Below are 25,734 nucleotides of genomic sequence, written 5' to 3' on the forward strand. Positions count from 1 at the left end.
AATCTTGTTGCAGTGACTGGCTCAAGTTCTTTGCTTTTGGTGAGTTGCTCTGTAACAGCAACACTTTGTTTGTTGCCTTTATTTCATTCCCTGGTTTTATCAGGCTTTTGTATTCCGGCTTCCCACTACAAATCTGTTGCACACGTCTAAAATGTCTCCCTGTAGCTGTTTAAGTGAGAACATGTGATCTGTTTTGTGATACTGAAAATTGTCAATGAAAGCAGTTGAAAAAAACAGGAGAAATTCTCTGAGATGAGATGTGCACAATGTTCCCAGCCAGCACCCGGGGCTGTGCTGGGGCTCTGGGCTGCTGGGAGGGAATGTGGGGAAGAGTCTGACACCTTCTTATTGTTTATTTTGGAGAAGATGATGTGTGAAGAGGAGGTGGGAGCTTTGTGCGGGTGGCTAGTTCAGATGCTGATGCAAAGATGGCAACAGCATAGTTGTTGCCCGGTCTCTGACATCACTCCGTCTCTAACCAGGGTGTATCTATCCACTGCTCCTCCAGGTAAAGCTTACACCTTCTTACACCTTCACATAGCCCAAACCCCTGGTAGCCCCAAAGCTGAAATACTCTGCCCTGACCTGCCAGGAGGTTTCTGCCCAGACAGGGCAGCCCCAGTGTGCTCACGGGCACAGGGTACACCCAAAGGCACAACCACTGCCCTTCAGTATACAAGGAGGAGATAAAAGCATCTTTGGACTCCTTTTAGGTATGTGTGTAATCCAATGATTGTCATAATTAAAGCCCCCTCCTCCAGCTAGGACAGGGAGAGATTCCTTCTGTTATGAAACAATAAAGGAAATTCAGCTGCTTGAAACTTTACAGCACACAGGTGAATGAGAGCTTTCTCTTTTGATGATTATTTTATCTTGTGTTTGACAGCTGTTTGTCACTAATGTAGTCCATTACCAGAGATAGCTGACGTTCTGTTGCCTGTTGTTGATATGGGTGGTCTTCATAAACTTGTATTTAAGGTATCTTCTAAAAATGTTAACACATAAAAAGCAGTCTGATTTGGTTTATGGTGCTTTTCAAGGTGAACAGAAGTTGGCTTGGCTGGGAACAGGGATTTGTTACTTCTCTACAGCCACGCAAATTCAAGAAGATTCAATTAAAAGCTTGAGTCTGTAATCCCAGTTACACTGAAACACAATAGCTGCCGTGCAGGGGTCAGATCCCACATTCCAGAAAGGGAGCTGTTGGTTTGGGAGTTATTTGGGGTGGATGGGGAGGCTGCTCACCTCCTGCCAGGCAGATCCAGAAGTGTGTGAGTCCGTGCTTCCACAGGGAAATTTCCTTTATCCTCTGTGCCTCTTCCACCTTCCTCTGTGCTTTGTAGCAGGGTAGTGGGTTTGTGCATAATGTGAAAATCCACTTTGTCTTTTGAGAGATCTGAAGGACAAATTATGTCTTTAAAGTTTCTGTGCGAACCTCAAAGACGCTCCCTGGGCAGAAAGTTCTGAGTATCTGGTTTTTGAGACCTTCAAAATTGCGTGTTATGGAAGATGTATCAGCTTTCAAGGACTTTGTTGTACACAGCCTGATGCTCTCAGCAATCTCTCTTGCCTTGCTTTGCTTCCCCAGACTGGTTTGGCAGAGGGCTGTGGGGGGGGGGCTTCCTCCTTCAGCTGGACTGAGCTGCTTGTGAAGCCTGCGGTAAACACCTCTCCTGCGGTTGTTGTTACTGGCTTTTCACTCTACAGACAAGATGTAGTCTGAGTTTTTCAGTCTTGGAGCAGTAATCCTGCATATGTATTGTTCAGATCTTTGCACAAACTTCTCTCCATTGAGTTAGAAATTAGCATTTCAAATTCTATGGGGGAGAAGTTGCCAAAGTTTTTATATTTTAAGCTTAGAGTTTGGAACAGAATCAAAATATCTAATCCACTTTACATTCCCTGCTTAGTCTTTCCTTTATGAATTGGCATCCTTGTCCTTAGGAGGTAAACCAATGTTGTGCAACTCCATAAGGCTTCTCCCATGAAATATCAAAGTAACATTGCCCTGATTTGCAGCACACTTTCCAATAACTATTAAATTAGCAGGAGTGGCATGAGGTTGTACTGAAAAGAATTTATACTCATCAACTGCTTTGCAGAATGACCTCTGATTTATTGGCCAGAAGAGGAAATAGACACATGACTGCTGGGAATAATTTGGGATGGTTCAGTGCTGCCTGTTATCCCTCAAAAGAATGGCTGATTTACATGAGTTAGAGTGGTCCAGACGTTGCACCTTGAATCTAAGTTACTTCTCCTCCCATTCTTTCCTTTTTTCATCTCCTTTTGGCACTCCTCCTTCCCTTGGGGTGACTTTGGAGCTGCTGCATTTCCTTGCAGGTGGACAGCCCAGCCAGTGCCGCGGGCAACAGCAGCTCCAAGCCTGGGTTAAAGTGTGGGCTGGGGAGGCACATGGAAAACCACAGGGCTAGTGTGGGTTTTCTAGGGAGAAACAGGCAACTGAAATGCTCTTCTGCTGCCTTTCGGGGGGTAGTAAAACTTCCTAAGGGAAATCTGTGTTTAGAGAGATCTGTAATAGAGGCCTTACAAGTCAAATGAGTTTAATTCTTAGGGTGCTAAAGTGTGAATGTGCAAAAAGCATAGTAAGAATTTCTCACCAGTTGGCACCTTCTCCTCAGTGGCTGAGTTGAGTACTTGATCCATTCTGCATGCTAACACCAGGCACTAATTTTAGATCACAAAAACTATGACAAGTTCAGTTTCTAGCTGTTGACTTGCTATAATTTACTTATGGCAAATAGGGGAAACTCGTGCATGAACTCTTTTTCTCCCCCCAGCTAGGGAGGTCTCTGTTTCTGCTAACTAGGAGTGTCCTACCATGAGAGTGCCCTCAAAACAAATTCCTGCAGGATGCAAGACATGATTCTTTAATCCTATTTTAAAACAAGTGTTCAGATTTTTGTTCAGATAATTAAGCAGGTCATTTAAGTTGTGTACTGTGAGCTATCATTCTGGCATAAAAATCTGTCTAGTATTCACGAGCTGATTTTGCACACATTTGTTTGGTATAAATAGGCAGTAACTTAGAGCAGGAGAGGATCAGGTCTCCAGCATGTACTCTCCCGTTGTTTTGAAGTGTGAATTCACTGCTGCGTAAATCCCATAAAAGGTTCAAAGCTCCACAGCAAAGGTGTTAGTAAAGGATGCAGCCATAAGCAGGCTGTATCATCTGGGATGTGTATCAGCCTGATGTGTTATCCATCGAGTGCTTTGTTAGCATTTGGTAAATACGATGAGCTACTGGCTCCATGCTGAAGTGGCACTGTAGAGCTTAGCAATGGTTTATCCAGACTGCAGGGAGCAGGATGAGCCTCTGGTCACCATGCAGCTGGCTTGTTTTGTTTCACAGGATTACTGGGGCATGGTTCTGTCTTCTCCCAGTTGATTCCTCTTCTTCAAGTAGACATCTAACTGCATATTGTGCATGTGTAGCCCTACTCCATGGACCCTACTGCTCATGGGCCAGGGCTTGGTATGTGGCTACCTTTAATAATAGGACAATAACTTCATCGTGTTTTCAACTTGAGAGTAGAGAAGGATTTAGAAGAAAATAGCAGGAAAATAAAGTATATGTATCAGTGCTGCCAGCTCACAGGGCAGCCAGCCCATCAAGCAGTAAATAGTGGCAACTAAATAAGGGCAATGCAGAATAGCTAAAATGAGGCATGTTATCCCCTGGCTATCACAGCAGCACTGTGCTCCAGCTGAGGACCCAGCACACAGCCAGATTCATCAATAACTGTGTTATAGCCGCAGGACCTTGAGCCTGCTGCACCAAACAGGAATCCTGGGGGAGAGCCCAGCCCCAGCATGCAGGCCCATCCATGCCCATCATTTTTATCCCAGTTCATGGAAAGAATATTTTAGATCATCTCATCACTTTAAACATTTTGGTAAGTGTTAATATACTTTCAGCGCAGTGGAAATAATCACCATATGGCTGTAAGATTTGCCATCTGTCCAGAGATGCTGAAATACAATTAGTCCCTGTAGTCCATTTATCAATCTATAAGTGACAGTGTTCACAGTCCTGGCAACTTTGTCTGCTGACAGAATCAGCACTTGTATAGGCCTACCTGTCTGGCCCTGTTATGATTAATATATAAATGAGAGAGAAAAAATCCAGTCATTCAGCTGCGTCTTTCACCCTTGACAGAAAGGGTTAAAAAAGTCTGTATTGGTGTAAAAGAGACTCGGGAAATGGTATGCCTTAACTTTTGTAACACTAATTGGATTTTTATGTCTAGTAGACCTTAATTTCATAAGGCAAAGCCAGATTTACTTGCAGTCTTTCAATCAAGAAATAACAGCAGGACAGAGTGTGTGACAGGGGAAAAAATATTAAGTCCTCTCCTGTTGTATTAACTTCCAAAGCACAAAGAAGCTAAATGTTCTAAACATGAGAAATGTGATCATTAGCATTAGGCAGGTAAGAATTCATTTTTCCAGTGTTTCTTGTTTGATTTCATAAAAAGGAGAAGATGGTTTTTAAGCAGAGCAAGTAATTGTTGGGAAAAAAAGGTCAAGCCCTTTTAATTTTAACATTACAAATGATCTGACACTATCAGGGGTCTGACTTTGCTCCTGCAAATGCAGGTGCTCTTGGGTGTCCCAGCCTGGCCGCTCAGGACTGTTACCTCTGTAAAACTTGTGTTAGATTCGTGATGACTGATGCATGTCCAGAAAATAACTTGTTTGCTTTTACATATTACTGGGACTCATCTTGTAGAATAAGTTTATAATGAGAATGTGTGCTATGTTTTGTTTCTTGTACAAATTTTTAGTCAGCCCACACTAATTTTTGAGACTCTGCTGACAGGAGAATGGCTTTTTTTTAATTTATTTTATTTATATCTATATATTATTTATATATAGATATATAGACATATATAGCCTGTAGATATGGAACCTGCATTGCTTGAAAAATGGGGGGTTGTGACAAGGGGAGTAGTGGGGTTTTTGTTTTGTTCATACTGTGTTTCTCATGAATAACCTGTTAGTTAAGTTTTTCAGACTTAGTAAGTTTTTCCCTTTGTAGCTCAGGAGATTACCAGAGGATCTTCACTTTTGTGCTGCCATTGCTGACAGCTTTTTATACCAACAAATAAATGTACATATCTGAGAGCTGTACCGTAAATCTGATGGCAACAGATGGTGTTATATTTTTAAAGATTAAAGTGAATAAACTTCTAAATGTTTGAAATTTCCTTTGCATTTTTAACTTGAAGCAAAAGAAATGTGTTATTCCATGATCTTATTGGCTGCTAGTAAGTACATTAGTTTCAAGAGCCGAGTCCCCCAGTTCCTCAGAGAGGTGCTGCTGCTGTGCTAGCAGCAACCAAAATACTCTGGTTATCGATTGTCTATTAAAATTGCCAGAAAACAGAAATCTGCTTTTTTCCAGATGGTCTAATTCCAACTGCATTGGGAGGGGAATGGCTGGCTTTAGCCGTGCTTGTTCGTGCCCAGGACCTTGCCCTTTCCCAGCTACGGCTGTGGGGTTCCTGGCTGTGAGCACAGGGATGTGCTTGCACTGGAACCCTCTTTGCTGTTCTCCGTACACTGTCTTTGACTACATTTGGCAATTTTTGTCTTCTAGATGGTTTGCTGTAGAAGAAGACTGGTAGCAACAGATCTATCTAAACATGGCAGTGCTGTTGCCAGCCCAGTGTTGTTCTCAGCACGGGCAAGTTGATACATGTATGGAAAACCCAGTGTGGGCATTGGTTTGCATCCTTCTAATCCCTTCCAGAGTAAATTGCTTATTTTTTAATTGCTTTTAATTTTTGCATGCTTAAGTTTCATTAAAGGCATGTATTCTTGTATTAAACAATCTGTCAGCACCCTTTTTCTTGCAGTCTAATAAAGCACTCAGACCTGAGTGTTTTATTAACCCAGGTGCTCTGACAGCATCTCTGGTCACAGCATGTACCAGCACAGGGTGCACACCGTGCCCTGCTTATGCTGCCTGCACATGGTGGTGGCCACCGGGACAAGCAAAGCTGTATCATTTACTTGTGACGTTATGGTCTGTAGAATTCCTTATGTGATCCTTTAGGCAGTAGATAAAGAGTTATACAACTTGTTCTTTAAACTGAACTGATTGGCTTTTTTTTTCCTGTAGTAGAAGAAAAGCCTTAGGGGGTAGCATTTGAATAGGGCATGGGAAAGCGTATTGATAATTACATGCATGGATTAGTGCGCAAAAGAACTCCCCTCCTAGGATCTGCTTAGTTCTGTGGTTTTTGAAATAATGGACTGTTTAATCATATTATTTTTCAATAATTAAGTTTTGATTATGCTACTGATTAAAAACCAACTTTTCAGTTGATTTTTTGTGTAGATAACCTCATCTGCCATGCACGTTCTTATAGCATGGGAGGAGCAAAAGTCCTAAACATAAAGATGCTGCCCTGCTAGTGTCAGTCGGTTTTACATGCACAAACACACACATGGGTTTTCACATCAGTCTTCTGGTTTTAGTTACAATGTATTTTGATGGTGTATCCTCTGACATTTAATCTCTTCATTTTTTAAATAAACACCAAATAGCACACAACCTCAGAGTATTCCCGCTTTCTGCCACACCAAACACATAGTGCAGGATTAATACTGGTAATGTAGCCTCCACTAAAGGATTTTCCTGCTGGTTTACAAATGCAAAGTAAATTACTGTTCTCTTCCAAAATTGTGTCATGTTATTTTTCTCTTCCTTGATCGTTTCTCACCAGTGCTACCTAACAGACACTCTGTATGCTGTCTGATGTGTGGTGAGGATGCCCAGGAGCGACTGGGGCTGCTGGCACCTCACTTCCTCTTTTTGGATGGTGCTCGAGGAGCTTCATGTGTTTCAGATCTTCACTGGCTCCTTACTTCTCCCTGTAAAACAACGCAACCAACTGCCATGGTGTTTTACCTGTGCATGAGGAAACTCATGGTGGCACAGAGCCGCAGTTTCATTTGGATTTGGTTGGGCTGCTCTGACAGCAGGTGAGCAGAGTGTTTCCCATACATGGGGTACCCCTGGGCTGGCTCATCCCTGCACACACTACTGTAATGAGCTGTTGTGGGGTCCCTCCTGCTCAAGCCTCCCTGTGCTGTGGCAGAGGGTCTCACCAAGAGCTTTCCAGACCAGTCCCCAACATGTGAAATCCAAGGGCAGTGTGTGCCAGTGCTTCATCCTTCCCAACACCAGCTGCATGGGGGAAATTTTGGTGCATGAAAGCAGGTCTGTGAGCCAGAGATGGGGAGTAGTAACAAAGCCAATGTCTCCTGGGTTTGTGCCTGGTTGAGGACTGCTGGCACCCAACAAGGTGCAGAGGGAGGCTGCTCTCCTTCTCCGACAGACTTGTGCTCTCTACTCCCAAGATTTACACTCTCAATTTACAATGGCAGTCTCTCACTGAAATATTACAATGCAAACATTGTGCCACCAAGGAGGCTGGGCTAAAAGCATTAACTCTACTGGAGCTGGGGGGAGCCCAGAGGATGTGATTTTTAACCGATCCAGAGAAATAGGAAAGTTGTTTATGTGGTGATGCAGTCTCATTTGTCAACAAGGGTAGGAGAGGTGCTGGGGGTAAACAGAGTCCAAGTTTGAATTTAATCCTATGTAAATGGGAGACTTTGTAAACATTACTGGGGGTGAAAATTTATGCATCCTTTTTAAATGTCTGCTAAGGAAAAATCACTGAAATAATCAGAGTAACATAATTAGTTTCACACATGCCTCAACTTGTTGGGTTTTTTCCTAATAAATCACCTTACCTGTGGAGATAGTTCAGGGTCCCCTCAGTTCCTGTCATGTGTGTATCCACAGTGTCTTGAAAGGTTAATGGCCATCTGGAGATAGCCCAAGAATGAAGTGTGAGCTTCTCCACTGCCCACGTTAAGCCTTTTAATTTGTATATTGACTTCATAAAGGCATAATGGCATTGTGAGATCTCACAGATGTTACAATGATCATCCTACCGAGAGCTTTTGTCCTCAAGATTTATTCTTATGGACTTACTCAGAAGTGAGTTTAATTAATGTCTGTGCTTTTAACAGAAAATTCCTCTTTAGCTAGCTAGGTTTTTTTCTTAATTTTTCTGACTAAGTAACTGGAACTATTGTGTTTCCTACAAATGCAAGGAGCACTTCTGCTAATTACATTCCATCGGTTGAAATAATAATGCCTGTAAAAGAAGGGAGCTTGATGGGCTTTTTTGCATGGATTTCATATATTTCTGCAGGTGAGGTGATATCAAATCTAGTATAAAGTGGGCACCAGAGAATCATGAATGTGGTTATTTGAACGAGTTGCATGACCTTGCCCTTGATTAGTGTTGCTGCCAGACTCAGCACTTCTTTTCAACCCCATCATGAGATCGGTCTGCTTACAAAATAGGAACTTCAGCAGCTGAAAGGCTGAAAAGAAGGACTTTGAGTAAATTATATTTTAAAAATAGCTGTTTTCTTGTTTTTTGTTTTTTTGTTGGTTTTTTTTTTAGGGACAGTGTTTCTTCTGTAATACTGGTCTGGCTTTTTAAGAGGTTGTTCCATGTACTCTTCTATGTACCCATAGTTCCACCTGGAGCAGAGAACACCAGGGCTTGGCTAGTGGAGTGCCAACAAATGCAGTTTAAGGGGTGCCTGCAATTATCTTATTTTTTGCAGAGAGAAGAAAGAAGAGCAAAACCCAAGTGCAGTTGTTCCCTGCCAGCCCAGCCTATCGTGCTGGGCCAGTTCTCCTGTCCCTTCTGTACGACAAATATTAAGGTCTCCCTCTTCTCTCTGTGCTCACCCTTCCTGTCTTGTATTGCTCAGGGCTGATTCTCTAAAAAGTAATTTTAGCTATGGAAATACCTGTGTGAGGAGGACTCTTTGCATTGCAGGACAAACAGGAGCTGCCCCGGTCTGTGGAGCCACCAGTGCTTGACTGCAGGAGGGTGGTTTTGCATCCTGTCCCACCTTCCTCCGCATTACGTAGGAGCAGTTGTTAAAACCACTGATAACTTCTCTCTGGTCTGTTAATTTTTACAGTAGTCTCTTGTTGTGTGGTGAATATTCAGCTGTTAATTTAACCTTTTAGATTCATGTAGTCAAAACCTTCGCTAGGTAGAAGCTCTGGTATAAAACAGCCCTGCAATGATGGTGATAGCAAAGCTGCAGAGAGGAAATGAGGCGATTTAATTTTATTTCCAGGCTTGCTACTGGCTCTGTTATCCCTCGATGCCATCTCCCTCCCAGCGGCTGTTTCCTCAGGTGTAAAATGGAGCCATTACCCACCTGCTTGCTTCATGCTGTGAGTTTTGCACCTTTGCAAGTTGAAACAGGCTCTTCACTTCTGCTGGTTGTGTACACTGGCATCAGGCACCACAGCCTGCCTGTCATAGCTGATGAGATCTGAATGGCCTGGATTAATTAGCATATGCCAGTTTGGGAAGGGAGCAAGCTGCTGGCTTTCGTAATGGCTGTTTGCTGCTGCCACATCTGTAAAATGTGCAGGTCTATCATTCTCCTGTCCCCATCAATGTGTATTGCCCTTGCTGACTGCGCCCAGCCTGCCAGCCTGGTTCCTGACCCCAGCCATGATGCAGGCAGGGACGGGCATGGAGGTTACAGTATCTCAGGGAACTGGCCTGAGACAGTGAATTTGCTTTGTCTGTGGTATGCATGACTTGTCTTGACTGGAGTGCTTATGGCGAGGCAAGGAGGGGTCCTGCGACTCATCCTCAGTCATCATCAGGAAGCTAATTCATGTGGTTTTTCACTTCCTGAAAAGATTTGATCCAAGATGGTGCAAGCGTTCAGTATGTAACAGGCTGGAGGACAGCAGACTCCCTTTTGCTTTGAGCAAAGATTAATTTCATGTATAAAGCGCAGCCGGCGTGCTCATTACCACGTGTGACACCATGAACCGTAACTTCTCCCCACAGCAGTTGCATCCTTCATCAGAGTAAATCCTTTTCTTGGATTTTGGTGTTCTGGGGAGAGGGTTTTTTCAAAATCTTGAGGTGTGTATATGAACAAGTGAGTAGTGCTATGGGTAGACAAAACAGTATCTTCATAGGTAATTTTTAGGCATCATTACTTGCCTGGACTGCCATTGAGATGAGTATTTCAAATAGGAGAAAAAAATCTCCATCCATGAACTTGGGGGCCATCACACAGTAAAATCTAGACAGGCAAGACAGGAGCCTGGCAAGGCAGCAGCAACCTAAGGGCATGGGGACCCCTGGTGCCAGCTCTGCTTGCGGCTGAAGGGGGACATTTGTTGACTTCTGGGATCTTGGAGGAATGACTGGAGATCTTGCTGCTTTCAAGGGACTGGATATACTTATGGGGTGTTCTTTGGGACTGAAGGTGCAAGTTTGCCTTGCTTATGTGCTCTCAGCCCTTGGAGCTGTGCATGCGTTTTTGAGAAGTCAGAGGCACAGGTAATGCTTGGTAGCTTTGGGAGCTGGTGTCGCTACCATCCTGCTTTCGCACTGGAGGTGAGGGTGGCTGTCAGGGGGACAGTAGAAATGCCATGGTGGGAACAGAGCTTCTCCAGTTAGCAACATTGATTATTTTTTCATTATCATAAATGCATACAAATGGCACTCCAAAGCATGTTATATGTGAAGATATAAGGAGGAAATTCTTTCCTGTTAGGGTGGTGAGGCACTGGAATGGGTTGCCCAAGGAGGCTGTGAATGCTCCATCCCTAGCAGTGTTCAAGGCCAGGTTGGACGAAGCCTTGAGTGATATGGTTTAGTGCGAGGTGTCCCTGCCCATGGCAGGGGGGTTGGAACTTGATGATCTTAAGGTCCTTTCCAACCCTAACTATTCTATGATTCTATGATAAGATATACATAAAGGATTAGTTCTCTTCTTTGCACTGTCAGGCAGTAGTAGCGATGATCAATCCAGATAACTACTGACACCAAAGTTTTCATGGTGTGTTTAGCAAATAAAATGTTTTGTGTTGCGACCAGTGATGGGAGGGTGTCACAATGTGGGATTTTGTGTTTGTGCCTAGTCTTTTGCTTTCTTGAAAGAGCGTCATTATCTAATACTTGTTACAGCAAATCACTGCAAATCTGCTGGCACTGTCAGGTATTATAAACTTGAGCGCGTGCATGATGCTGGCCCGTAGCAGGAAGCACCACGTTCCAAACTCAGACTGATGCACTTTCTGCAGGCAAGTGCCTCCTCCACCAAATAGCAGCTGTATGAGGACGTGTTCTTTTAAAAAATATGTTTATTCCAATTGGTAAATTAGGCAGTTAATGCAAAGCTGCCTAGTGTTAGTGTGGGGAGAGTACAAATAATCCTGTCCTGAAAAGCAGGAATCCTTATCCCAGAAATTATTCTATGTGATCTGTTCATGAAAGTTTTAGCAAAATGTACAAATAGTGGCTCCTGTCACTAATACGTTTGATGTTCCAGATCCTACAGCAAGTAAAGGAGCTGCTTTGTTCTATTTACAGCTTGGTCAGTGCATCTACCAGATGCGCACTGGACACTTTGCACATTTAAAAGTACTTGGGTGCTGATCCCGCAGGCACCCAGTGAGTCACTGTGTTGTGTATTTACTACCGGAAAAGATTGCTCCAATAGAGAAGTGTTCACATCATCAGTGCCTTGTTCGGAGCCAGCTCTGTGCAGCCCCACACATGGCTGGCCCTGGGGCTCTCCTGAATGCTGGCTGGCCACCAGCCATGTGCCACGACTCCATCAGCCACCAATATCCCACAGCCTGTACAATGCTGGCTGCCACTCAGCAAAGGCTCTTGACAGCTGAAGTGATTTAAATCACTGGTTGTGCTCATGATTCAAATGGTAAACAAGGAACTTTGAATTAAATAATTTGAACTTTTCCTAAGTGAGAGCTCATTCCCTCTGATTAAGAAGAGCAATATAGAACGCATGGCTTGCAGCTAGTCATGCGCTTGTAACATTTGGCATGGTTGTATATTAACCAGAAAGTGATACTGTATCTCACACAGCTGTGGGTGCAATTGGTTATCTCTAGATAGTCAATAATTTAAAAAGCTTATAAAAGTGAATTTTCTGTTTTGTTCTGTGTTTAATAATTCAGATTTATTAGCTATAATTTAGGTCTCCATTTGCTGCCTTTCAAGCAGCTTTACTCCAAACAGTGGATGTTAACTGTCAAAATGATTTTTAAACGCATTTTTTTAATAAGAGTATTTAATCAATCATTAACAACTTTGGTTAAAATTAATGAGATTTTAAACATTCATAAATTCTCTTTGTCTTGTGATTTATGAGTCTGTAGCCTGGCTGGCAGAGCCACTGCTCCCTGCCTCCCCAGGCAAACTGGCAGTCTCATGTAAGGAGCAGCTTACAGGGGCTCAAACCACACCGGGTGTGCTGTGGGGATTTCGAGTTAGCATTGCTGTGGTTTTAAGCATAAAATGAAATGATAAAATGAAAAGGAAAGAAACCCTGGAAAACAAAGTTAATATTCTATCAGTAAAGTGATTTCTTGAATGTCAGAAGTTGCAAGCAAATAACACAAGAATAATCCTTCTCAATTTTGAGTTCTGTGAGGTTAAATGCTTTAAAGCATCTAATTCAGTGTTTCATTTGAAAATTGAGTGCCACAGTTACAGAGTTGCCTCTGTGTGTGCTTCACTGGTCTAAGGAGTTTGGGATGCAATGAAGGAGGATATTCCACCACCCCCGTGTTATAAAGCTGAACCAATGGAGTTTGTCAGTGCTGCTGGCTTTGCTGTCCTTCTGTGGTGTGAGGGAAAGCATGGTGGCACCGGCTCCCAGTGCTGGTAAGTGCCACTCATGGGCCTTGCTGATGGGTTTGGGCTCTTTAGGGTAACAGCTGAGTGCAAACCTGCAAGTGGATTCGGCCGCAGAGCAGACACAGCTGCAGAAATGCAGCTTCTTTTCTTGGTTATTGTGAGCAAAACTGTGAAATCCTTCCAGGAGGTTGTGTCCTGGGGGTGACTCTGCTCCAGGGGCTCAAAAATCAGTCTTGGGGCTTTGCTGCTTTGTAGCCACCTATGGCAGAAAGGTCAAAGGCATACGTGGAGATCAACCAACTGGCCCTTCAAATTTAGTCTTGATGGAAGGTCAACAGCTCATTTATCTTGAATGAGTTAAAATGCCTAAGTTTACACATCACATTTCCTTTTTCTTAATAATTCATCAACTAGCGCACTATCACTGTGAGTGATAGGGCTGCTGTTTGCACCCAGGAAGACAAAATGCACTCATTTTTTTGGCTTAATAATCATGAGAATTAGAAACATAGTTAGGTTTTGCCTTTACTTTTTAATAAAAGCCCCACATGAATAGATAGATGGCTATCTCAAGCCCTGAGCTTCATTATCCATTAATTTATCCTCTAGGATGCATGTATACGGCTCCTGTTGGCAACAGTCACTGCTACAAAACTCCTTAAAAACTGGAGATAGTTTTTCACTTCATTCTATTCTTATGTCCAGATTTACTTTGTATGGTTACAGCTCCTGCTGCAGAGAGGCCAGCTATAGTTTCAGCAGTGTTTTCTGGTGTTGTTAAGGTGAGTTAACAGAGTTAAAGTTGTTTGTGGAATAGATTTGCATGGAGGAAACTTCTGAAAGTTTAGACTGCGATATATAGGTTGTATTGCCATTAGCAGAAACTATTAGTATAGAATCTACTAAAAATGCAGAGTTAAGTAAAAGGCAAAATAAGTCAAGATTTTTCTTCACTCAGGGAAGTGCATATTTTTAGAGTGGAAGAGTAAGTGGCCTGGGGGAAAAAGCCCTTCCCTTCATTCCTTATTGCAAACAAACTCTGTGACCTTTGTGGGTGTTACGCTGCTAATCCTGTGTAATGGGTGATGGAAACATTTCTTAAACGTTACAGAGACCTGCTCCTTCTTTCCTCCCAGCTGAGGACAGCATCGATTTTAGCATGTGAAACGAGAGTCGGGTTCAGTGAATTACTGATAAGGAAGAGCAGAAGCAACTGCTGCTGTTTTGCAGCTGTAATGTGACAGTCTCCTTGTAGTTTCAGTTTATGTCATTGCAGTATTGTTCAGGGTTCGGCACTGCTGTCCATCCAGAAGCTTGCATGGCAACCCCTGGAAGAATGTAAAACCTTGCATATGTCTTACAAGGAGGAAACCCTTGCTTCATTTTCTCCCTCCTGAGGACTTGCTGGGCTTTGCCAGTTCACTCCGTCTTTCCGGAGCTAATTGTACTCTTAAATCACTTCATCTGTTTGATATTCATAAATTTACTCCCACCGATGTTTGATCCCGTTGCATGTGCAGTACCTGAAGTTGTTCTGTTCTGCAGAAGCACAGGTGGATATACAGGGAGCTGAAGAAATCTTAATAAACACATAGTTCCAAAACTATGGGACTGAGAATAATAGAAGGTAATTATTCATATGAATAGGAAAGAATAGCATATGAGAGCATGAGGTCTCTCTGGCCTTTCACCTACCTCTTCTCATTTGCTTTGTGCAAAATTCAGCCTGGCAGCCTTTTCAGTTTCCATGTGGTAAACATTTTTTGGGCGGTAACTCTATTGTAGTACAGTAGGGTTTGAATCCTGTTATAATTCTGTCAGGAGTAACTATTCATGATACAGTATTTCACATGTGGTAAGAATATATTGAGCGGTACCGTTAATGTAGGCCATTATATACTGTAGCTTTTAAGAACTGAAAGCATAAAAATGTATATAAAAGCACAGTAGAGCTTGCTTTGCAGTTCATTTCTACTTCTAAATTTGGATTAAAGGTACAGTTGGAAGTGAATTTAGTTTTATGGCCTTTAAGTAAGTCTTAATTCTGATCTTCAACCCAGAAGACTTTATGTGTATCATATTTTGTTCTTTTGGTCCTGCATCTTCTCTGCCGTGATGTGTGATTTGCATTGTCACACATTGAAGGTAAAACAAAACCTCTCCACTGTGAGCACAATTTTCTTGATGAGAAGAAGCATTCAAGGAGGATTGGTGTTCAGGAACGGGGCATCTGGGGCAGTGTATCATCCACTGAGTTGAACTGAAAGGCAGTATGTATCAACACAGGGTTTTGCTTGTATTTCTTTCCTCCCTCACTCACCAGGATGATTGACTGCTTTTGCCTCTGATGAAATTTTCATGTGCATCCACGGAACAGTGGGATACTAAGGATAGAGATTAATATTTCAGCAATTATACTGTGCCTGTAGGTTGCTGGAGTCCTTGGTGCATCCACAGAGGAGCCCTGGCTGTAGGTAGTGGTTCACAGGAATGCATGGCAGGAGGAAATCCATCCAAGGGGGACTTGTTATTGCTTTTGGCACAATATGTGAATGGGGAAAGAAAGAATGCATGCGAGTGTCCTTTCCTGGAAATAAATATTTGGAGGAAAAGGTGGGTACCAAGTTAGCATAACATGGGGAGAAAAGTCAACTGCCTCCTGGGCTACAGCAGTAACTTTAGGGCTCTGAGTGTCACGTAGTGATGCCAAGGAGAGCAGCCCATGGCTGGATCATGGCTCAGCACTGTCACTGCTCTGCCATTTCAACTTGGGGGATTGCAGGTTCTCTTTGTCTTGTGCTTTCAGCGTGCCTGGTCAAGGCTGGGCTTCTGAAACATTTCATCTTCTGCAGACTCATGCATCCATTTCTCCTGTCCCTCCCTATTCCAGAGAACAGCCCATCTTCACCACCAGAGCCCATGTCTTCCAAATTGACCCCAGCACGAAGAAGAACTGGGTTCCTGCAAGCAAGCAGGCTGTAACTGTTTCCTACTTCTATGACAGCACGAGAAACAGCTATCGGATTATCAGTGTGGATGGAGCCAAGGTAGGAGGCTGATGGTACCCCCGTGTGTTTACTGTGCAGAGAGGATTGTGACTGTCAGCCCTGGCTGAAGATGGACATGGGTGGGCTACATTAAGCTCTTAAGTTCATAAATACTGACTTTTTAAATATAACTGTCCTGGTTTCAGGACAATAATCCACAATGGGCATTTGCAGTGAATACAGGAAAAACACAGGGCACCTTACAAATGATTTTGCCAAACTTCATTTGTTTTATCTCTGACTAGTTTGACTTCAGGATCTTAATGAGCCAAGAGCTTTAAGTGTCCAAACTGAGTCTGTAGCACAGTGTATAAAACCATCACTGTATTGGATAGATAAGGCTGAGGCCATTTTTGGTGAAAAAAATGTTCTTTTTAAATGGAATGAGGAGACTGATATGTGCAGACTAGAGCTTTTAATGTAAATGCCAGATCACAGAATCACACAATCCCAAGGGTTGGAAGGGACCTCAAAGGATCATCTAGTCCAACCCGCCTGCAAGAGCAGGGTAACCTAGAGTACATCACACAGGAACTTGTCCAGGCGGGCCTTGATTATCTCCAATGTGGGAGACTCCACAACCCCCCTGGGCAACCTGTTCCAGTGCTCTGTCACTCTCACAGTAAAGAAGTTTTTCCTGATGTTCACACGGAACCTCCTATGCTCCAGTTTACACCCTTTGCCCCTTGTCCTATCACTGGACATCACTGAAAAAGATGCATACTCACTTTTGCCTGGTTGAACTGTTTACAGGGTAGCACTGAATTTTCTTCAGCTTTTGCACTGGAGTTTATCATGCCTAGGTGACACATTAGGCAGGAAGATTTCCCCACCACCACTGTTTTTTCTTTCTCCGTTTTTCATTACCAGATAGTTCACTGAAGTGTTTCCTGTAAGAATCCTGATCAGTCGGATCAAATCAGTTGCTCAGACAGCAGTTTTTACTGCATACCACATTTTAGCCCTCTGGTTAGTCCCTCTGAAGTAACTAGTGAGGTGATTGCTTTCCCCTAGCAGACCGCAGTCAAAGGTATAAGTTAAAAGATTTTGCTCATGTACAAAAATCATCTGTCATTTCTCCCAAAGCACAAACCGCAGTGTAATGAGACAAGTTTACAGCCTGTTTATCTGTGTTCTGTTTGGATGAAGATGTTAAAATATCACTGTCCTGGGAGAGAGATTGCAGAAGTCATCCCATACTAAAGATTTTCTATTTGTCATGTGCATGTCGAATACTTGTTGTTCCAAACATCTCCTGTGCTATGTTTTGTTATATATTGGCTTATAAATCAGCCATACTGCCTGCTGAAATTGATGGTAATATTTCATTGACGTGGGTACAAACTTAATACGTCTCCATCAGCATGTTGTTTGTGCTGGTGTGTTCGTTTCCAGAAGCACCAGCTAACCGCCCCGGCTGCCTTTGTTTGCCGTCAGCACACACAATCCCTGCAACTTCTTGGGCAGAGCTGATCCCCCCCCTGAAATTTGCTTACACCCCATGGATGCTCCTGCTCCTGCTTGGGTGAAGCTGGTGCTGGTGGTATTGGGCTGTTGGCTTTACAAACCCCAGCCCGCATGACTTCCAAGCTAGAAGTGCTGTACTCGCAGCAGCGGGTTGCTTGATTTATGGATGTGCATGCATGCATGCATGAAGACCAATTAATGAAGAGAAAGTAATTACTGTGTGTGGCAGGGGGAAGCTGCAGGGGTAGCGTGTGCCCTCAGCCAGAGGCTCTGCCAGAACTGCAAATGGTGTGCTGAGAACAAGATGGGCATCCAAGCTTTGCTTTGTAAACTGCCCAAAAGACACTTAGAGGGAACCACCCGCCCATTTTAGCATGTCTTAGATGAAGATGAGCTTTCCATGATTAAAATTCTCCCTCAGGGCTTCCCAAGCAAGAATCAGTTGCTGGCCACATGAATTATTCCTCTTGTATTGAACCTTTGCTGATTAAGGAACAGGTTGAGAAGAGACGCAGCCTTCACTCTCACCTCTGGAGAGTCCCCCGTTACCCTGCCTGTCCATTTTAAGAATGCTGATTTGGAAAAAGAAGGGCATTTATACCAAAATAAGTTGAAAGTTGCCTTTCTCCCTCAAACAACTGCTGTTTAGTGTTTTGACCTATTTTTCAAGCCAAAAATGAAACTGGGTAGGACCGTGAGGAAGAATACAGACAGTATCAGTTGGTGGTGTCCTGTTTTCTGTATATCTCACTTATTAGAATAAAGTTTTGCATGTGTTGGCAAATACCAGATGGATTAGCATCACATCATCCCTGCAGGCAGAAGTTATCTCTGTTTTAAAGATAAAAAAGCTGAAGCTCAAGTACATTAAGGGAGCCGGCCCTAGAAGGAAGGTGATGACAAAGGATGTGTGTCTTTTACAACTCTCCATCCTTGTCCGAACTGCAGAGAGGCTGTTCTAATACTTTATTTTAGACAAACGCATATGATGCACATTGGCTTGCAGAGGCATCTCACTGAAATCCAGCTTGTATGAAGATGTTGGATTCATTTTGGATATTTTTTTTTACAACAGAAGTTGATACTATGTCATAACAATAAAAATATTGTAAAGTGATCAAGAATACAGGGCGCTTCACTTAAACACTGTTACCCAGTTGCCATGAGCTTTATTTACTTCTAGCAGTCAACGTATCTCTGTGGGCAGCGTGTTGAATTGCAAGTACGAAGAGAAGCATTGGGCCGCTGATACCTGTTAGTGCTGCTGCTGTGCAGAGCCTGGGCTGGCTGTGTAATGTCAACCTGATGAGTATTTAATTTCCTTCTGAGGCACCACCAACCTGATGGGCTGTGATTCTCACAGGAGTGGCTTCCTCAGGCTGCTGCTGCTGTCCCTGAAGGTCTGCACCCTCCACAGTCCCCTGTCTTTCAGCCCCATCCTCTCTTCCAGCAGGTGTAGCCTTGTTCTCTTCATCCTGGCAGGTTCTTGTCCCTCTTCCCCAGAGCCCCAGGGCACAGGAGGGTGAGGAGTGCTGCAGGGCAGAGGAGAGTTGGAGGATTTAGGAGTGGGCTGAAGTGAGGGAATAAGGGAACTGCTGAGCCCATGTATTTAAAGGTGTGAATGTGGGGAACTCATTTTGTGAGGATGGCTGGCAAAGGGGCAGGGTTGTTGCTTGGTTTTGCTGCCTTCAGGTCTTCGTGTATTTGCCAAGTGATGGGGAAGGACAGAAAGGCCTGGCTGGTATATGTGGAGGTCATGTAGACAGACATTGCAACAAAGAGGAAAATGGGACAGAAAGGGAATAGGGTAAAAGTGGGCAGCAGAGTGAAGACAAGGGAATGTAACTATTCACTTGCAGAGGAATATGCAAGAGGCTCGTGCTGAAAACCAGGAGTCCGATGTGATAGAGGGCAGCAAGCAAGAGCGTAAGCCTTCCAGATGCCAGGTTTCTTCTAAATCCTCTGAGCCCGATGACAAAAAAAGCCCCCATTGAGATGCCTGGGGAGTCAGCACTGAGGAGTGGAGACCCTATATTGAAAACAGCTTGTACCGCTTTAATTCCTCATGATTGCTAGAAGAGAACAGGTATTCTCGCATCTTTCAGAGAAAACAGGGGCTGTAGACAGTAACTTACAGTTTATAGCAAAAGTTTCATAGATACCATCCAAGTATGCACTGGATGATCTTAACCAACATACCATTACCAAAGAACGGAATGGATTAGTGTATCTTTTAATTACATTGTAATTGACTTGTATATTGTCAAGAAAGTAATTTCATCATGATGTTTCAAGAAGTTTCTAGCCAGAGGCTGTTTAAACTGCAGCATAATGAATGCTGAAGGAAATTATACAGTGAAATGCAAGGGCACACACTGATTCAGAGTTAATGAGGCAGCCAAGAGACTTCACCGTACGAAAGTCCCCAGCGTTGTGGGCAAAAGTCAACCCTGTTGAAAAATGATAAAATACAACGATGGTGCAGGGAGAACATGAACTTGTAAGTGCCTGGTTGCTGTGTAGTGTGTGGGGAAAGCCACACACAAGGCTCCTCATTAAAAGTGACCTACATTATTCTGCCTTTCAGAAGTGAAAAGAAAGTTTGAAAGCATGAAAATTACTCAGACCAATATCCTCCATCACCCTCTGGAGTAATGGTAGTGCTCTAGTTGGTGGGATTTGTTTATTTTTCATAAATTGGAAATATGTGTTATCCAAACAACATAGACAATGGGGAAAGAAGGAGAAACTTGTTTGTGTATAAAATTTGAGAAGGAAATATAACCCTTCAGAAGCAAGCTTCTGTCCTTGTTTTCATATGTTCAGATGTTATATTTCTACAGAACCTGTGTTTGCAACAGCATCATTTTTATCTTTTGAGAAATAAGGTGTTAATAAGGAACATAAAGCTATCTTAAAAATTAATAGCTAGCAATAAAGTATATAGTGAGACATTTAGAGACGGGATCAGCAAAGTGACACAGCAAGAGTCAGATGCCAGTGCTAAGATGTCTCTGTGAGATGCTTACACAGATGACTAGAAAAAAATAGAATCAGGGTTTAAAGGATGAATAGATTGCAAGAGTGATTTTGGTAAGTACCTGGTACAGAAACAAAGACTTTGTGTTTCAGAGTTAAAAAATACCTGTCAGCTGACACGCAGTCCCAGCAGATAGATCATTTAAAAGTTTATTACCCAGCAATTACCTTGAATACTGAAGATCAGCAGCGAAGTTGGGCATAACTGTGAAAGTGTTGAAGAGAGAACCAGAAAATTGCTGTGCTGGGAAAGCAAAATCACTGGGTCTATTTCTGAAATAAATTGCAATTAGTAAGAATAAGAATATGGTCCAAATTTTGCCAATCAGTATTCACATAGTGTTCCCCAAAGTGAATACAGTGCATTATAAAGTGCGATGAAGCTGTTTGATTAAGTGGCATATATGCTCTTATAATGGAATCTGTCACTGACTGTTACAGCAAGAGTACAGTGTGATTTCCAGGGCAGAATGAAGCTGGCAGGGACAGAGCCCCAGCAGCATGTGGTAGCAGATATTTAGGGAGGTAAGAAAGGGTGGTGTGTAAACCTGCTAGTGTTTGATGTATTTCTGGCTTTCTGAGTTCTTGTACCAGTCCTAATTGCTACCTAATTTAATAGCTGCCCACCTCTTTGTGACCACGCTTTCTTTGTTCTCATGACTGGAGGCAGGAGTCCTCAGCACATGGAGAGGAAATTTAGAGTTCTTCCAGAGCTGTGTTCAGACTCAAAACAAATCATTTTCTTTGCCCGTGGAGATGGAATTATTTTAAGACATCGTGGTTAAAAATATCCTAGAGTATTTTGCCAAAAGGTGACTCTTAGACTTAAGAAGCTTTCCTTTCACAGCAAAAAATTGCAGGGTACAGTGGCACCGATGAAATTCCTTCATCTGGATAATTCTTTATGTTCTTTGACGTAAATTCGGCCATTAAACCAACAGCAACCCTTTCTCAGGAGAACGTATCAAGTAATTTAGATATTACAGAATTTTTGGCCCTGAATTAAAAAAGTCTTCTGTCAATGCATACCTCAGCAGGGGCCTGCGTTGGTGTGGCAGCACTTAACTGTGCCTCTAAGACCTCATGGATCTCATTTGCGATAATGTGTAGCAGAAATGATCACATCACCTTTCCTCTTGGCATTCACAGTATCAGTGTGTGTTTGCCTGACCTCTGCATTAGGTGGAGTGATGTACTGTGTTCTATATTTTTTAAATACTGAAGTTTTTAGCTACTGAACTTTTCAGGTTTAATAAATTTGTAGTGAAATGATCAGAGGATGCTTTACAGCCTTGGGTAGCCAAAGATAAAGGGATGTAAAAGTACAGGAGAAGTCGCCTTACAAAGTGGTGTGTTGCCTTTTCTTTCAATGTGATAGAAAAATCGTGAATTCAGTGCTATGATATAGAAAGGTGTGGGTGAGCACATATGTGTGTCTTGTCAAAGGGACGGAGATTCTTTTATTTCCAGTTTTACCTGCCCTAGTTTTATTTATGGCTATCACTTCTCAGGGGTGCTGTGTGCATCCCAGAGGAGCGTGGTGCTGCTGGGGTCTGAGCCTTGTGTCTTCTGAAATGCCCAGAGGCCCCACTCCTCGCCCTGAAGGTGATTTTGCTGACTGCAGCGCCGTCAGGACTGTGATTTCCAGAGAGGCCCTGCTCGTAAAATCTGATTAAATTATCAGAAGATATTTTTTATTCCAGCTTCTCAAGGCTTTCTTCACTGCTGGGTGACTGAGATGTAGATATCTTTTCCCAAAAAACTTCTTTGTGCCATGTTCTTTTTTGCCCTTCACACCGTTTCTTCCAGGCTGCATGGGAAATCTTTCCTGGTTGTCCCAGGAAGAGTGCCAACCATAAGACAGGGATGTGGAGTGAGCAAGAGCACAGGCGGTGTGTGATAATTGTTACTGTTTGAAGAGCCCTAAAGACATGTCCCAGCCTAAGGGTGATGCCACATTAGGCTGGTGGGAAGGTAACCAGGTTTTGACTTCTGGAGGCCTGATTGACTGATCCAGTATTCCTGCATCCCTGTCCATAGCTGTCCACAAAAGAAACCTTCATATGCCAGAAGAAAAGATTTCCAGTACTGGTCTGGCAGATCACTGTAATATGGAAATATGAGCATATTTGGTGGCCTTCATCTTCTGCTTGTCATAGTATTAACATACAAATAGTATTTCATGACCTATCTGAGCTAATTTCAACACGATTATTAGCACTGGAGATGGTACTGGAGCCACGAAAGAGTAATTCCAATGAATGGAACTAATTAGCCCCCCACGTAAAAGGAAGAACATCTCTAAAATAACATGGTATAGAATATAATTTTAATGTATAAGCCTGCCTTTCAGTTTGTATAGTTTGTGTGTATCTTACAGTAAACATCTCATTGCTTTTATGCTAGTGAGATGGCTATTAAGTAAAAACTGTAGTTGTGGGTTTATGATCTTTATATAAACATCACATAACAGATATGTACTTTACTGTTGAGGCAGAGTAGCTATAGTAACATCAGTGTGTGTATACTGTGAATCCATACTAGAGCCTTTAAAATAATTTGATGCTATTTAAGCACTCTCATCGGGTGAATTTGCTTTGAAAGGCAGCCACAGTGTGGACTTTTCCCAGTTTGGATTTCCCAGCCCATGCTGAAGAATGATGCTTGTCTGCTGGAGGCATGTTCTAGTATCAGTTGTGCTAAACAAAGTACTTTGTAAAAGATGCCTGAAGAGTCTCTAGCTGCTTTTTGCAGTCTCTTTTGGGCTGCTTGTTGCTGTAAATAATGGAGCTGGATCGAGCTCCTCTCTGAGAGGCAGCTGCTCCTTTCGTAGAGTTCTTCATTTTGTATGATGAGCAGATTTAGAGCAGCACATCTGTCCTGCCCTGAGTCATAGCACACCAGCCTAACCTAAACTGGAAACAGTCTTTCATTCAGTGAAATAATTTGCAGAAAATAACTAATGTTTTTAATAACTATTTCCTGATGTCATTTAAAGACGTTGCAAGTTGGGGTGATGCAATTTCCAGACTTTTTAGCGTGACTTTGGTCGATTCAGGGGGAACTCTCAATATAAGGGAGACTGGCCATCAGTGGGTGATGCTGGTGCCTCCTAGGCAAAGGTAGCTTCTCCAGTGTGGCTGGGATGCAGGCGTGGGTCAGCAGCAGCCCTGCAACCAGGGTGCGGGTGCAGTGGCAGGAGGGTGTCTGCATGGGGTGGTGAGTTGGCACCTCAAAGGTGTGGGGTGTGCCCAAGGTGTTATGCTCCAAAGGAGCCTGTGGAGACTGAAAACATTCAGCCTGTGGAGTATCAGTGAGAAATGTGGATGCTGGGGTTAATGGAAGTTTAAGCAGGACAGATGCAAACAGAAAATGAAATGCATGTTTTAAAACAAGAATCAGTATCTCTGTGGGGTGAGCACGGTGAGGTGTGCACTGGATCGTTCTGTTACATAGCCTGGGACTTCACATTCTTCTCAAAGACATCTTTGAAATAAGAGTGAATGGAATTAAGGAAAGTAACTCCCCCACGATCTTTAAATATTTGTGTTGTCTGTGCTTGTGGTGTACTCAGCTTGACTAAAGTTACTTGAGTTTTTGTTTCTCTCTAGACATTACAATAACGTGAGAACACTTTCTTTGGAATTTGGTGATGAAGAAATATACAGCATAGAGGAAAAGCAGAGCTGTCAGCCAAGGATGAGACTACCCTCTTGCATCATCCTTTATTTGTTTAAGGTGATATCAAGTATTCAGAAATACAGGCTGAGGGGAGGTGCAGGATTTAATAGCTGGGAGGATAGTACATTGCCTACAGTTGTCTGCAGGAGAATTTTCAGCAGTTGCCAACGCTGGTTTGGATAGGTATAGCTGGGAACATTGGGTGTGCTTGTGGACAGGTCTTGGAGTGTTCAGATGATATAAAATCATACTGTTAGGGCTTAACTGCGATGGTAATTTCAGAACTGCTGGTACTGGTGGTGATGAGCTGGGAATGCAAGGAAAATTAAAAACACTGACCTGGGGCTTCAGGTGAAGGAGAGCTTGTCAGAAGCTGAGAAATGGAGCAAAATAGATGTCAGGAAATTTGGTGAGTCCCTTGAGATTGCATCAATCAGAAATGATGGTCATCTGCTGAGGAGGTGCTTTGGTTTAAAATAAAAGGAAAAAAAGGCTAGAGCTGTAGAACTTGTATCACTGAAATGTTTCTGTATTAATCCCTTTCCAAGTTATTAACTTGGAAATGTGAAAAATCCTCTGTTCATTGTCTGGATTATTTCTGGAAGTAAATCCGTCAGAAGCTGGTTAGTAAGCTTAGGAGAAAAGATAACAAAATGCTGGCAACAGCTGTATCCTTGACAGAACAGAAGCACATCTGCCACTCTTTGATCCTATCTGGCTCATTTTTCCGCTTGTGTGTACAGCGCATGTGTGTGTCGCTGCCTCTGGAAAGACCACACATACTGAATCCAGGAGATTGCAGAAACTGTCCCAGAAACACGAATTGTCACTCTTAAAAGGAAAAAGGAAAAGCTAAAGCTCTGAAAAAGAAAGTATTTCAGCTTGTAACTGCCTCACACAGTTGTTTCTGTCTCCAGACCTGAGTACGAATGTGTCATCTGAACATGCCAGGGAGGTTAATTAAGCCATCTGATGTTACTCTAGAGAAACCTGATATCAAGCAAAGGATGCCTGGTTTAGGTCATGGTCCTTGAATTTAGCAAAGCTTTTGAAGAACCTTGAACAAATTTTTGGTGAAAATAATCCATGCCTGCAGTTATGTGAAAATCTAGGAAAAACTCAAAGTTTTTAGTAATGTCATTAACACAGGCACAACATGCTAGAGTTTACAGATGCTTTCCCTCATCCTTTTGGTTTCATTAGCTGATAAAAGGAAAACTTGTGGGATGAGACTAAAATAGACATTTATAAGTAGCAAAAGCTTCCATACCTGCCCACCAGGCTCCAGAGAGCTCAGCAGTGCTCAGGTTGCTTGTGGGTTTTGCATTGTGCTGACTTTTTCTTCCAAAAGAAATCCTAAATGTGCTGAGGAACCTTGCGCCCCGAGGTGAACTGAGCACAGGCTCCATCCCCGTGAGCTTCCCACAGCCTCCCTAGGGTGTTAGGGACTTTTGGTAGGAATTACAATAAATGCAGCACTGGTTAGCTGTTGGTTTCCTATTCTGGGTTTTCTACTCCCTCTTTTTTTTAATTTCTGCAACTGAAAGTAATAAAGAATAATTCCTATAAGCTGTGCTTTATGGAACTCTAAGGATTGCTTGTCCACTGAAATAGCTGTATAAGTTATTTGTTCCTTTCTCTCCCCCTGCTGTAGTGCCAGAGGTATCTAATACTTGGAAATCCCTATTCAGAGAGTTAATGTATCAGACATGCTAATCAAGCCATGC

General features: G+C 42.8%; 1 protein-coding gene across 1 annotated transcript in view; it reads left to right on the top strand.

Moving 5' to 3' along the window:
- HOMER2 (homer scaffold protein 2) overlaps positions 1-25,734 on the top strand; it is a 58,680-nt gene that overhangs the window by 7,583 nt on the left and 25,363 nt on the right. The window contains exon 2 of the mRNA XM_061347303.1: positions 15,664-15,820. Coding sequence (XP_061203287.1) covers positions 15,664-15,820 — 157 coding nt within the window. The remainder of the gene's footprint in view (positions 1-15,663; positions 15,821-25,734) is intronic.

The sequence above is a fragment of the Neopsephotus bourkii genome, unplaced genomic scaffold, assembly GCF_033783945.1.
Source record: "Neopsephotus bourkii isolate Nb327-2 ecotype Australia unplaced genomic scaffold, CSIRO-AGI_Nbou_v1 NB_318, whole genome shotgun sequence".
NCBI lineage: Eukaryota > Metazoa > Chordata > Aves > Psittaciformes > Psittacidae > Neopsephotus > Neopsephotus bourkii.